The sequence below is a fragment of the Microtus ochrogaster genome, chromosome 7, assembly GCF_000317375.1.
Source record: "Microtus ochrogaster isolate Prairie Vole_2 chromosome 7, MicOch1.0, whole genome shotgun sequence".
Classification (NCBI taxonomy): Eukaryota; Metazoa; Chordata; class Mammalia; order Rodentia; family Cricetidae; genus Microtus; species Microtus ochrogaster.
This window is the reverse complement of record NC_022014.1, coordinates 40,096,227-40,110,850: the sequence shown is the minus strand read 5'-3', so window position 1 is coordinate 40,110,850 and position 14,624 is coordinate 40,096,227. Positions and strand designations below refer to the sequence as shown.

The 14,624-nt window shown below is 42.9% G+C and overlaps 1 protein-coding gene across 1 annotated transcript in view; it reads right to left on the bottom strand.

Annotated features, from left to right (window-relative positions):
* Positions 1 to 3,882, bottom strand: part of LOC101989361 (olfactory receptor 2T29-like) — a 47,421-nt gene extending 43,539 nt beyond the window's left edge. The window contains exons 1-3 of the mRNA XM_005350003.1: positions 3,852 to 3,882; positions 1,235 to 1,236; positions 158 to 1,072 (exon numbers count right to left, since the gene is read on the bottom strand). Of these exons, the coding sequence (XP_005350060.1) occupies positions 158 to 1,072; positions 1,235 to 1,236; positions 3,852 to 3,882 (948 nt within the window). The remainder of the gene's footprint in view (positions 1 to 157; positions 1,073 to 1,234; positions 1,237 to 3,851) is intronic.
* Between the last annotated feature and the right edge of the window lie 10,742 nt (positions 3,883 to 14,624).

Below are 14,624 nucleotides of genomic sequence, written 5' to 3'. Positions count from 1 at the left end.
AACATGAGGACATCAGCCTGAGACCTGCAACATGAGGACATCAGCCTGAGACCTGGAACAGATGTTTGGAGACAAGGAGAAGAAGACAGTCATTCTACATCACATGCTTTACCGTTCCTAGGAAAAGGGATTTCACACCCACAAATTTCTTCAGAGCCTCTGTGACATTCTTATTCCTAAGACTGTAGATTAGTGGGTTCAACATAGGGGTAAGTATTGTGTAAAACACAGACACAACCATATCCTTCTTTGGAGTGTGGAAAGAGGCAGGGAACATGTAATTATAGACAGCAGCACCATAGAAGAGGATGACCACAGTCATGTGGGAAGAGCAGGTGGCGAGGACCTTCTTCCTGCCCTCTGCTGAGTTCATCCTGAGAACAGTGAGGAGGATGAAGGAGTAGGAACTTGAGATGACAGTCACAGGGATGAGAAGCATGAGCACACAGCACAGGTACATGAGGGTCTCATAGAGCCAGGTGTCTGAGCAGGAGAGCTTGGTCAAAGCAGGGGCCTCACAGAAGAAGTGATGGATCTCCCTGGATCCACAGAATGGGAAGGTCATGGTGACAGGGGTGAATATGAAGCCATCCAAGGATCCCAGGAACCAGCAGACAGACATCAGGAGGAGACACACCCTGCGGTTCATGAGGACAGGGTAACGGAGTGGATGGCAGATGGCCACATAGCGGTCATAAGACATGAGAGCCAGCAGGAAAAATTCTGAACCTGCTAGTGTCATATACAGGAACATCTGCATCCCACAGGCAGCAACTGAGATCTTGTGGCTCCCCAGGACCTGGTCCATGAGCATCTTAGGCACAATGACAGAAATGTATATCATGTCCATGAGGGACAACTGGCTGATGAAAAAGTACATGGGTGTGTGGAGGCGGGTGTCAGAGAGTACCAGAAGGATCAGGAGGGCATTTCCAGACAGGGCCACCAGGAAAACCACAAATATGACCACAGCAAGCAGAACAGGGTGTTTGGATTGACTGAAGAATCCCACCAGGGTGAAATCTGACTGTCCAGTGTAGTTACTCATCCAGGAAGTGATATTCATCGGTGTCTCCTAGGCAACCAAAAATGCTTTGCTGTTAGTAACTCTAAACTTATATGTGTACAAGTCTAGTGTGCTGAGAAACTAACCCTGAAAAGGTTCCTTGGGCCTTTAGATGTGGAGAGAATAATTTAACTATAATTTAAGGATTTTAAAAGAGTAGGAATTCACCTCTGTAGTAGCTCCATCACAACCCAGAGTAGATCTATCACAGTTCATGGTCATGATCTTCCTGGTGACTCATCATGCCCTATACTAGTCAGTTCTTGAGATCCACAGGCTGTTTTCTTTGCTACTAACAAAAAGAGTGAATTACTGACCAAAAGAAATAAACACAAACAAATGAAAGACAAAGGCAAATAAGGAAAGACACAAACTCATTATTAAGAAAGTTAATGAAAAAAGTTATTCTTAAGAACAGTTTCAGACAAATGGTGCTGGAATAACTGGATATCAACATATAGAAAAATGAAAATAGATCCATATCTATCCCCATGCACAAAATTCAAGTCCATATGGATCAAAGACCTCAACATCAAACCAACCACACTGAACCTCATAGAAGAGAAAGTGAAAGAACACGTGAATCCTTTGGCACAGGAGACCGCTTCCTAAATATAACCTCAGCAGCACAGACACTGAGATCAACAACTAATAAATGGGACCTCCTGAAACTGAGAAGCTTCTTAAAGCAAAGACAAAGTCAACAAGACAAAGCAGCAGCCTACAGAGTGGAAAAAGATCTTCACCAACCCCACATCAACAGAGGACTGATCTCCAAAATATACAAAAACTAAAGGAATTTGACATCTAAAGAACTAATAATCCAATAAAAAAGTGGGTACAGACCTAAACAAAGAACTTTCAACAGATAGTCTGAAAGACACTTAAGGAAATGTTCAACATCCTTAGCCACCGGAGAAATACAAATCAAAACAACTCTGAGATTCCATCTTATACCTGTCAGAATGGCCAAGATCCAAAACACTGATGATAGATTATCTTATATCATAAGGATGTGGGGAAAGGGGAATTCTCCTTCATTGCTGGTGGGCATACAAACTTGTACAAGCACTTGAGAAATTGGTATGGTGATTTCTCAGAAAATTAGGAAACAATCTACCTCAAGACTCAGTAATACCACTGTGGGTATGTACCAAAAAGATGCTCAATCATACCTTAAGGACATGTGCTCAACTATGTTAATAGCAGCATTATTTAATAGCCAGAACCTGAAAACAACCTAGATGTCCATCAACCAAAGAGTGCATAAAGAAAATGTAGTACATTTACACAATGGAGTACTATTCATCAATAAAGAATAATGACATCTTGAAATTTGCAGGTAAATGGATGATCTAGAAAAAAATATATCGAGTAAGGTAACCTAGACCCAAAAAGACAAATATCATGTGTACTCACTCATAAGTGGCTTTTAGTTATGAAACAAAGAAAAACCAGCCTACAGCCAACAACCCCAGAGAACCTAGACAGCAAAGAGGACCTTAAGAGAGGCATACATGGAACTACATGGGACATAGAAAAAGACAAGATCAAAGCCGGGTGACGGTGGCGCACGCCTTTAATCCCAGCACTTGGGAGGCAGAGGCAGGCGAATCTCTGTGAGTTTGAGACCAGCCTGGTCTACAGAGCTAGTTCCAGGACAGGCTCCAAAGCCACAGAGAAACCCTGTCTCGAAAAACAAAAAACAAAATAAAAAAAAGAAAGAAAAGAAAAAGAGAAAAAGACAGGATCTCCAGAATAAATTGGGAGCATTGGATCATGGGAGAGGGTATAAGGGGAGAGACGAGGAAGGGAGGGGAGTGCAGAAAAATGTATTGCTCAATAAAAACAATACAAAATAGTTGCTACTACATAAAGATACAATTCAGTTTTTGATATTTACCTCATATTACACAACATTGTGAAATGCCACTTACCAATCATGGTAGTTCTTTCACAGATAAGGTGGGAATTTTCATAACTACAAGAATATTTTTCAATTTGTATCATTGTTTTCATTTGTCTGAGTGCACAATCTAAGAACCTCAGCATATATTTTCAAGGATTGCAATCTTTGTTCTGTTCTTAGGGTAAGGAAAGTATAATTTATTTAATTGATATTAAGTTTTTTGTTTCAAAATTTCTTTCTAATATTTGCTGAAAAGAAGCAGAATTTTGTCAGTGGATTTTTGCAGGCAATGAAATAGTCATAGGGATTTTTTTTCTTTAATAAAAAATTTTCTTTAGTAAAAATTTACTCTGAATAGTTATATGTTAAGTACATGTTATATTCTGGTGCCAAACTCCAAAGAAAAGAATCACAGAGATGCTTATAATATCAACACTTTATGAGATGTATTCTCCATTTTAGTATTCATTGAAGAATGTGGTCTTTAGAAGAATTTTCTAAAAACTCTTAATTGAAAAATGCACACAGGAGGCTGGAGAGATGGCTCAGAGGTTAAAAGCACTGGCTGAGTTCAATCCCAGCAACCTCACTGTGGCTCACAAGCATCTATAATGAGTTCCAGTGCTGTCTTTTGCGCAGCATGCCTGAAGGCAGAATTCTGCACACAAAATAAATGAATAAAATAAATATTTTTTAAACTTGCATTGTCCACTTAAATTTGATTTGAAGTTTTTTGGTAAATGATTGTTTTGAAAGATGAATTCTCCTTAAATATACATTCATTTAAACACAGTCATATGCAAATATAGACACACAATACAACGAACATGCTTGCTCATCCAGCGTTGCTTAGACTGAGATAATGGGAGGTCTCACCCTTCTCTGACCTCCGCTTCTCCAAATTCATCTCCTCAAACAGTCCATCATTGTAAGCCTCAGCGGAGGCAGAGGATTTAACAGTCACTGCTGGTGTCCAGGCCAGGGTGTGGTGACAGCATCTTTACGACCGTCAGCCACTTTTTCATGGAGTCTGAGGAGCAGGGAGAAGATAGCCTTGAGATGTCCCTGAATGTGGCTCACCACCCTCTGCTTCATGCTCACAACCTACCTCTGTGCTGGATGCAAATAATTATGTATGTATGTATGTATGTGTATTTAAGGAAACAGTAACCGTGATTGTACTACAAGGTTAGTGTCCACCTGTGCTGGGAAAACAGTACACACGGAAATTAAATTTGAAGGTTTAAATAGGGAAAGCATAGTGAGAAAAAGCAGAACGTGGTTCAGTAAACTCCTCTTCTCAAAGACAGGAGATTTATTGAAGTTTTTCTTTTTTATTTCTGAATTAGTAGATACTGGATCTTGACAACTCGGAGCAATAGGAAGGTAATGAAATCTCTTCTTTCTGATATGTTAACAATAGTTACATGAGAGGGGTTCCTGAGACACCAGTCACAAGTCTCAGAAACATTTTAATCTATGCCAAGATTCTAAACACACACACACACACACACACACACACACACAACAACAACAACAACAACAACAACAACAACACCTGAAACTGAAGTCCTCAAAGGGCCATGTTCTGCCAAGTTGTTGATGGAACAGAGAACATGGCCAGGTCCTTGATCCCCTCATATAAACGTCAGACAAACCTTAGAGCTCTGGGAAGAAATGTAGAGAGATAGAGACAGACAACAAACAGAGGGACAGAAAAACACATGATAGTTTCCCTTTAAGGAGGTTAATTTGTGAAAGGAAACTTACGTCTGTTCTAAACTGAAGCTTCCATATTCACCTTAGGGTTCATGCTGACTTAAGTTATATTTATGGACACAGTGGACAAGCACTGGGGATGGTGCCACGATCTATGAGGATCCCTGAATCATGTCTGCTGGGTGAGTGGAGGTCAGGAGGCAGGGGAGGCACAGGAGATGAGCTGGGAAGGCAGCACACTCTGGTGAACTGGGGACACTGACAACAAGGCACCCAGAGAACATGACACAGAAAAGTGCTGTCTGCACAAGGCATGGGACCAGCAGCTGCCTTGCCCTTACACCTGCTGTGCTGTTTGATCTCATGTGAACAGGTTGGTGCACTGCTAACACTGGGTGTTACTAACAGTGAAGGCAGAGAAATGACAAAGCATCATCCCAAGCCAGCAGCATCCCTGATCCACCTTGTGCGTCCATAGGAGTCACCGCGTTTTCTTCCCTTACAGTGGAGAAGCTCAGGGTCTCAGCATCTGCCTCACATCACACAATAACGCACAGTCTGAGAGCATAACCTACAGGTAGGCACAGAGTGGTATCTGCCTGCTTCTATGGGAAACACCATGTCCTCAGGAATTTATAGTTTCTGTTTAGATCATCCACAGTCTGTTTTATATGATGAGCCATGGATAATATTAAGACAATTATTTTTGCATTACTGTAACACTAAATTTTGCCCACACTTGAAATGAAATCAACCACAAAAGAGACAGTCTTGGAAAACTAATGGATTGTAATATGAACTGTAAAAATACCGAAAGAAGTGTGGGTGTGTTGGTGATGCCTACTAAAATCCTAGGACTCGTGAGACTGGGGCTTGGGGATCAGCAATGAAATCAAGGCAAGTCTGATGAGTGTGTGTGTTATACATATTGTTCCATTTGTAACTTGGAAGTGCTAAAGGGAAGCATGAGGGAGAATCTGGGTGTGGAGGTACACTCCTTTATTCCCAGCACTGGGGAGGGAGAGACATATAGATTTCTCAGTTCAAGGCTTGCCTGGTATACAAAGCATATTCTACAATCCAGAAAACCAAAAATCCAAAAAGGAAATAAAAGAAGGCAGAAATTTATTTCTCACATAAATGGAGAATAAAAGATAATCAAACCCCTTGAAGAAGGAACAGCCTGTGCAGCGTCCACTCTGTGCCGTGCATTCTCTCCTGTTGGGTGGACTCACCATCAGATGCAGCTGCAGCCTGGATCATATGGGCCAAGGGACAGCAGCTGGTTAAGTGCACAAGGCACAGGAGCAAGTGACATCATCCTGGCTGGACTCTGTTCATTTCTGAATAAAGAACTGTTAATAACTCCCCCGTGGGATTTTAAAGAAGGATGTAACTAAGCGAGCCAGGGATGGTGATTGAACCTCAGCCACAGCCTCATCTACTCTTCAGTTTTGTAAAAGTACAAAGCCGTAGCCAGTGTCAGCAATAGCCTGGAAATCACCATCCTGTGTAGAATTATGGTCCAACATGAGTCAATTATTGTTTATTGTTATGTCCTTGTTCACTATACAGAATTTTATTCTCTCTCCTCTGACTCTCTGTGTGTTTGTGTGTGTGCGTGTGCACATGTGTGTATGTGCTCATATAAACTTTCAGTAGTTTTGATGATATGTTATTTTTCATAGGTGTGGAGTCCAAAGCCTGGGGTTCAACTCCCCTTCCTAGCATGTCACAGACCGGCCCTGAGGACCCATGGTCATGTGTCATCGTGTTCTCTCCCCATCACTCACCCCTGCGTTCTGCTGTCAGTCAGAAGCCATGTTCATTGGAGCTGCAGTCAGTTTAAATGTTTGTTTCTTTTTGAATAGTGACACGAAGATTACAGAACAACAAAAAAGTACAAAAGGCTTATATAAAAATGTGACTATTTACATTACCATTATATGGAGAAAAGTCACACTTCAGAAAGTCACACCAGCCTTACACTGTGATGTGTAAACTGTGTAGCTGACCATGGTATAAAACAGGGATGAAGATGGATCCAACTCTGCACTCTTGATCCTGCAGCCAAATTGCTCTGAACTTCTTCTGAATCCTAAAGTTTCTGATGGTGTTCCCACACCATGGCAGTGTTCCCACGCATCCTCTGAGCACACAGTGTCCTCTGCTCATCAGGTCCCTCTCCTGAGCTCAGCCCTCTCTGGTTCCCAGGGCTTTAGCTGCAGATGGAGCAGTGTCCTGACTCCTTCCCCACCTGGGTCTGAGTGCAGGCCCAGGGTGGACTTAGAAGGGAAGGGGGAGGGGGGAGAAATGGGGTCTTTCCCTGTTCCTGCTGGTCTGGGGCATCTGCATCAGCTGCAGGTGACAGAGGCTCTGTGGGGCTCCAGGCTGTGTCCAGCATTGAGGCAGCTGACTAAGCACTGTTAGGACACAGGTGTCTGAGGTGCCGTGTGCTGTCAGGGTAGGGCCACCAGAAGATCCAGAGAATCCAGCATCTAATGCACACGCAGCTGCCAAGGTGACAGCATTCCACCCCAATGTCACCTGCCTGTCCTACAGATTGTCACTCCTGTGTGACCAATGTCCTGCATGAACTTCTCCAGCTTGAAATGTGAAGACTTTGCTGAGTCCTGGAAACTAAGTCATGAGGACCTTTGTTGAAGAAGGGGAAAATATAACAGCTTCATAAAACAATACAATCTTACTAATAAAATAATTATGAACCCACGCCACAATGTGGATGTTCTTAGAAAGGCAACACAAAGAGTTCATGAGAATAAGGGAGCGTGCAGAGCTGCCTGTTGTTCCTAGTGATGCAGAGGCCGTGGGAAACATGCTGTCACTGTGTGCATCTCACCTGCCTCCTTCTGGAGAGAATTTGCTAGGAAGTTTCTCTGTTCATGTACAAAGGGTTGTAAGCATCTTCAGTGGTTTAGTGAGGCTCACAGTGTCACATAACTGTTCATAGTTTTAGTGCCTGTGAGACCAAAGACTGGTAGCTTCCAGTTCTGATTCCTTCGATCATTCCACCCTATCCCTACTGTCCCCAGTGACTGTCTCCCTCCAAATAAGAGTTCATCTTCTATCTGTGCGTTCTTCTCCAGAGAAGCAATGTTATAAGGAAATAACAATAAAGATATTTTTAGTAAAAAAGAGTATTTCTAAGTTGTAACCTTTATCTCTAAAGAAGATGGCTGAATATTTCCAGAATTCAAACAATAAATACAAAGCTGAAAATCCTCAACAGGTCACAGAAGGTCTGAGTAACTTATGCAAAATATATAAAGGTGAGCCAAAAAGATCATTAAGTGATGTTAATAAAAATTTTAAGGTCAATGTTCAGTTAAGTGTTTATATAAATCATTAGAGTGCTCTAAAGTTCTTAATATGCTCTTAGAAATATCTACTAGGTCTGACTTAGTGGACAAAATGATTGTCCCCAACCTTTGTGTTATACAAAATTTAAAAATACTAGGCCAGACTGGTGCAACGGACTTCTTGGGTGTTGAAGAGCTCCCTTGAACTGACAGAGGGATTAAAGGGGCAGTACCTTTTGCTCTGGTCTTTCAAGGTCCTCTAGGTCCCATGGGGCTGTAGGACATCTTTCAAAAGGTCCCACCGTTCAGGTGAGTCACCTGTTCTCCTGATCAGGAGGCCATAGAGGCTCCATAAGGTAGATGATAATCAGTGCACTTTCTAAAATGAGGAGAGTCAATACTGAGGGACATGCTCCCAGTGCTTCCAAAGGAGACCATGGTGAGAAAGACCCTCATGTCTCCCCAATCTTGGCACATTTGGCTAAAGAGAGGCTAAAAGATTCAGAGGCCCTTCCCTAGTCTAAATGACCAAGTAGAAACAGACCCTTACGTGGCCATGACAAAAAATAATAGGTTTGTTTTGTCTATCAGTATGCTCTTAAATCTTAACATTAATTGTAACCCTTTATTGGTCATAAGACAGGCAGCCAGAACTGCTAGTGTCACTAGAGAGACACTTGGCTGATGAGCATGTTCATGGGTGTGTGGAGATGGGTGTTAGAGTGTATTAGAAGAATCAGGACCATAATGGAAACCACAAATATGACCACAGCAAGCAGAGCAGGTTGTTTGGATTGACTGAAGAATCCCACCAGGGTGAAATCTGACTGTCCAGTGTAGCTGTTCATCTAGGTGGTGTTGTTCCTGGATATTTTCTAGGCAACCAAGAATGCTTTGGGGTTTGTGTCATGTGGTCCTAGGAATGAATCTCAGTGTTGTGTGACTTAATCTGACTGTGTTAACAGAGGAAGTTCCCTGTGCTTGGGTATTTGAGGTCTATAATTTACTTGCAATTTAAGAAAATTTCAGAGCAGAATTTTTATCCGTAGTTAGAACCATCATAACTCCTAATGAAGCTGCCACATTTCGGGGTCATGAAATATTCAGGTCACAAACAGTGTCCTTTGTCCAGAAGAACCACAGTCTGTAGGATCCCTTCAATAGAGTATCATAAACTAGTACTACCAAAGGGAAATCAGACTTATTTTTGAGGACTTATTTTAACCTGATTTGTAAAGTAAGCCCGAACCTCTATGGGCTAAGGATTCAACTTGGAGCTTTGAGAATCTCAGAGATAAAATCCACTTGATGATTACCCAGAAACAAATTGACTACAATGTGGTAAAATCTAATCTGAGACACTTGAAGCCACTCACCCTAAGGACTGTGTGACACTGACAGGTTCTGTGCTGCGTGGGATGGCTTCATGGCACAAGCCAGTCCCAATGATCAGGAAGAACATGGGGAGGGATCCCACTGCCTCCAGCTCCAGCTATGGGTCCAGCCATCCCTCAGGCATTCAATCCTCTGTGCACGCTACCCAAAAGGAAGAGAAGAATGTTTCAGTTTTTATTTGGTCAAAATTATGTGAAATAATGGGTGGTCTTACGATGCTGATTCCAAGGCTTCAAACAGATGGCTGTGCACACATTAAAGCGCTCATGAGTAAGAACTTTTTGTGTGTGTCAAGAACTGCCATATGGTTGCACGTTCATGTGATTGGATTGCGAAATGTGTAACTGTGGTTCTCAGTGTGAGCGTCTGTTTATACATTTATGGATTTTGTTTTCAACAGATATGACATGGTTTCTCTCATCTGGGGATCTTAGTGTTGAATCTTTCGAGTTTATGTGTAATTTAGTGGGAAGGGAGAGAAAGGTCTTAGGGGAGAGCAGAGCACGGTGACGAAGAGGACAGAAGAGTGATGAGGAAGGACTTTGAAGCAGGGACAGGGATGAGAGTGAGGGTACAGAGGGAACACCTAACTCTAAGAATGTCAGAGCGAAAAGTCTCTTTCTACTCTTCTTTATGTACTCATATGGACGTACATGTTCTACACAAGAGACACGGCTCCTAGAAACCATGCACTGCCCGACAGCCAAGTGCCAGGTGGGGGATATCTTCAGTTCTCATGCCCATTCTGCATGAGACTGCAAAACTACACAGGCTGTGGACATTGCTTTGGTTACCTCCTAGAGCTTGATGGTAAGACCTTATTGCAGAAGGAACCACACAGACGGTTCATAAGATGTGGGAAAAAGAGTTAGTACTGACAGGAAGTGTCCCCTGCTGGCTAGCTTCCACAGTTCCATCTGCCTTGTAGATGGCTGCTGACTTTTCTGCCCCCAAAGCCTACATGGCACCTCATGTACAAGGAAAGCCAGTTACCAGGGAGGACGGTGAGTACAGCTTCATTTCTCCATATCCTGTGAGCAGAATGTGTGGTGACTTAAGACTATCGATTTTGTCCCGGCGACTGTAATACAAATATCCACGTTTTCCCTGAAGTCATTTGTACTCGTAGATTGTTCTGTAATTTCATGTCACTATTTACAGTGAAATAAGCATTCAGACTGGATGCAACCCTACAGATCATTGCTTTTGAGTGACAGTAGAACACAGGAATGACATGACAGGGAGAGAACAAGAGGGCAGATGAGGGATGGGGACTCTGGGTCACTCTGCTGCACACTAGTAAGGGCAGTGTCTATAACTAACAGCTGAACTCCAAGGTTTGGAGTCCACACACACACACACACACACACACACACACACACACACACACACACACACGAGAAAGAAAGAGATAAAGAAACAGAGAGTGACAGAGACAGAGAGAGAAAACAAACTCTGAGAACTGCCCCAGGCTATGGCCATGCATTACCTGACTTATGTATCTCATGCTTGATATTTATCTACAATGTTCAAATTTCAGATCATTGTTAATTCCGGTTACAATTACACTCTTGCTAATCTGGGAGATTAAAAAGACACAAGGAGAAAAGCACAGCTGTGTAGTGGAGATGTCTCTCAGCTTTTTTTTTTTTTTAGCTCTGTTAATTACATCTTCAAAGTCTCCAAGGAACATTATTGACAAACACCCCCCCCCCACGCCACCCCGTAATGAGCAGAGTCCAGCCAGGGATGACATCACTCCCCTCCTATTCCTGTGCCCTTAACCAGCCATTGCCCCTTGGCACAAGTGGCCAAGGCTGCCAGCAGCACCTGGGGTGAGTTGGGGCTGAGGGAAAACACACAGCACTCACTGTGCCCGACTCATGTCTGCGTTCTGAATCTTTCTAGGAGTTCCTAACAATATTCCTCTGTGTTTCCTCTGTTTTTTTTCTAATTTTCTGCAGAAAACAATACGCACTTTCTTCCAGAAATTTCAAGTACTATTTAATGCAACAGACTTAGCGTGTTTTATTTCCAGTTACTCAGAAGAACATGTATGCTGCCTTCTAACTAATCTTAGGGTGTTCACTAGCAGTCATGGGACTGCAAGCTTTCAGAGTGTCACAATGACACTAAGAATTACACGCTCATCCCATGTTTTCCGTGGTTAAAGGGGCAGGACATTGTCTAGACTAAACTGCAGACTATAGAGGGGAGTGGGTGTCTAAGAATACTGAGGCAGGGGCATGACTGGTGAGATGTGCATCTCTGGTCGGTTGTTTCATATTCGGTCTACACTCTGGAATCCGAGTTTCCCTGTGAAAACGGAGGAAGTAAGGTAAGTACTCAGACTCCAGGGCAGATGTGCTATAGGACGGCTTCAGAACCAACTCTGATGCTGCTGGCTCAGGTATCCTGGGGTCACTCTACCAGTGCTGTGAGCAACCCCAGTGTGAGGCTGCATCTGGCTGTCCCCAGGAGATGCAAACTGGAGGGGCAGAACAGGACTGAACAGGCTGCAATCGCCATGTGTGCCCCAGGCACCGTGTTCCTAGTCCCCCTGGTGTCCTGGGTGTCTTGATGTCAGAAACTCCCATCTGACAGAGTGCAGCACTGAGCTGACCAGCACAGCCCCTCAGATGCTCATGACCTCCATTCACCCCAGTGTTTAGGTTTCCATATGTGGTGGCCACTAACCTGACCTCTGATCTACCATGTCCACAAATATAAACCATCAGTCTGGTGTCACCACAGTATTTTGGAATGTTGAATGTAAGTTATTCTCCATCTGCAAAAGAAACTTGGGTGGAAAGGAAATCTGCCATCCTGTCTATCTCTGCTTCTATATTTATCACCTATCTGTATGTCTTTCTACCCAATTTTTTGCCAAATGCCTCCAATTTGTTCAAATTTTTAAGGAAATCATCAGGAACATGCTCCTTCATAAGCATTACAGACAGCCAGGGTTTTTAACTGGTCCACTATCAGGATTTGCTTAGGGAACTCTCGCAAAGGTGTAAACACCTCTGCAGCTGGCAGAGCTTCCTGATCTCTCCTTGCCCTGGAGCCACAGCTTCACTCTTCGCTGGAAGAGGAGATATTTGTGTTGTGCTGGTGAGAGCTCCCATAACTCAACATCTACCATTTCAGGAAAAGAAAACCATTGAAAGGGGGCTGGAGGTGTGGGTCTACAGTAAAGAGCACTGTTACTCTTGCAGAAAACCTAGTTTCAGCTCCCAACCATCTGTCACCATTTCCAGAGGATCTGAATCCTCTTCTGATCTCCCTGGACCACAGTGACATGTGTCATGCACACACACACACACACACACACACACACACACACATTCATACATGCAGGCAAAACACACATACACACTAAAATAAATACATACAGTTTTTTTCAGGTTGAAAAATTAAATCTGTTTAAGGAGAAGCCATGGCATAAGCCTTAGCTGGCTTCAGAAAGGCTAGGTATATTTTGTGCCTGTTGCGTTTACTCATTTTGCAGCCACAGAAGACTTGACTTTATCATATTTACCTGTTGTCCAGCACAGACTGACATGAGCCTATTCAAACACCATCAAGTTCAAAGTCTTCTTGGCTTATGTTCAGAGTCCAGTGCAGAGTCAGGCTGTGAGCGTGGAACACAGGGAGCAGGGAGCCCTGGTCAGAGACGTCTCAGTGCTGCTCAGCTGTCTCTCTGCTTCTTGGATCCCAGGATCAGGGACTGTGACGGTTCACAAGGCAGACGGTGCTGTAAGCACAGCATAGCATTGCATGGCGGGCATAGTCACCTCTGAGGTTCTGTAGAGTTAGAGCATGTGGTTGGGATTGTGAGGAGCTGAACTTGAAGAAGCCGAGATTTTACAGCAGTGAATTTTTTTTCCTACCTCTACCAATCAGGGTTAAATGTGTAAATATGTGAAGTATTCCTTTGTAAATTTCTATGTTCATTTGAGTGTTTTTCTAAACATATTTAAAATTTTATTCGTTTGTAAACAAATAGAAAATTTCAGATCCAAAGTCTTCTTTAAGTAGGCTGTAAACATTATTTGTTTGAAATTTTCTTCCTTATTATTTTGAAAACCAAATTCTGAAATGTGTTCACGATATAAAGTAATGTATTCTATAATACAATAAGAGTACCCATCTCTAAGATGGCTCCAGGACAGTGAGATACCAACACAGTAACAGTGTATTTGCTCAGCTAGCTTTACTCTGGGATACCGAGAGAATTTCCCTTGTTTTGTCTTATTTAACCTTGACAAATCAGAAGTCTAAGTTATCCACCACCACCACCACCACCACCACCACCACCACCACCACCACCACCACCACCACCACCACCATCAGTATTTTAGGCGGCAGATGGAGGAACAATGGGGGAGTGACAGCTGGGCTGGGGAAGTATTTGGCTGCTGAGTGGGCTCCTTGCCCCAAGCCTCTTAGGGTTCTGAGCATTGGTCGTGTTTGTGTGCAGGCGAAGCTTCTTCAAGCTGCAGAGAAATTCTCAGAGGAGCCAGATGTTGGGGCTTGAGAAGGTTTACCTGTTGAAATTTCCCCCTTAAATTACACCTTTTAAACGTGTTTTTATATGAAATATATCTCAGAGTTTTTAAGATTCCAGTTGCATTCTTACTTCATGGAAGGCAAGGCTCATTTTAAAACCAAAACTTTCAAATAAATTTTGACTTTGAGTTCTTTGACACTGAATCACTGTGTTAGCATGGAGCAGCATTCCTCAAGTCTGTAGTACTGGACAGAATACCCTGACAGACATTAGCCAAGTTCATGACCCTGAATTGTGGAAAATTTGCACTGAGTCATCAATGCTTCTGACCAAGATGGGGATTCTAAGCTTTCAAAAAACTGATTGCGGGGCTGGAGAGATGGCTCAGTGGTTGAGATCACTGTTTTTTCTTCCAGAGGTCCTGAGTTCAATTCCCAGCAACCATGTGGAGACTCACAGCTATTTGTAATGAGTTCTGGCACTCTCTTTGTCCTGCAGGCATATGTGCAGATGAAACACTGTGTACGTAATAAATAAATAATTCTTAAAAATGATTGAACTATGTGTATATACAATCCTCAGATCTCCAGGCCTGGGAACTTCCTCTGGTAGCACAGTCAGGTTGAGGCACACATCACTGAGTATTCATTCCTAGAGACACATGACACTAACCCCAAAGCTTTCTTGGTTTCCTAGGAGACA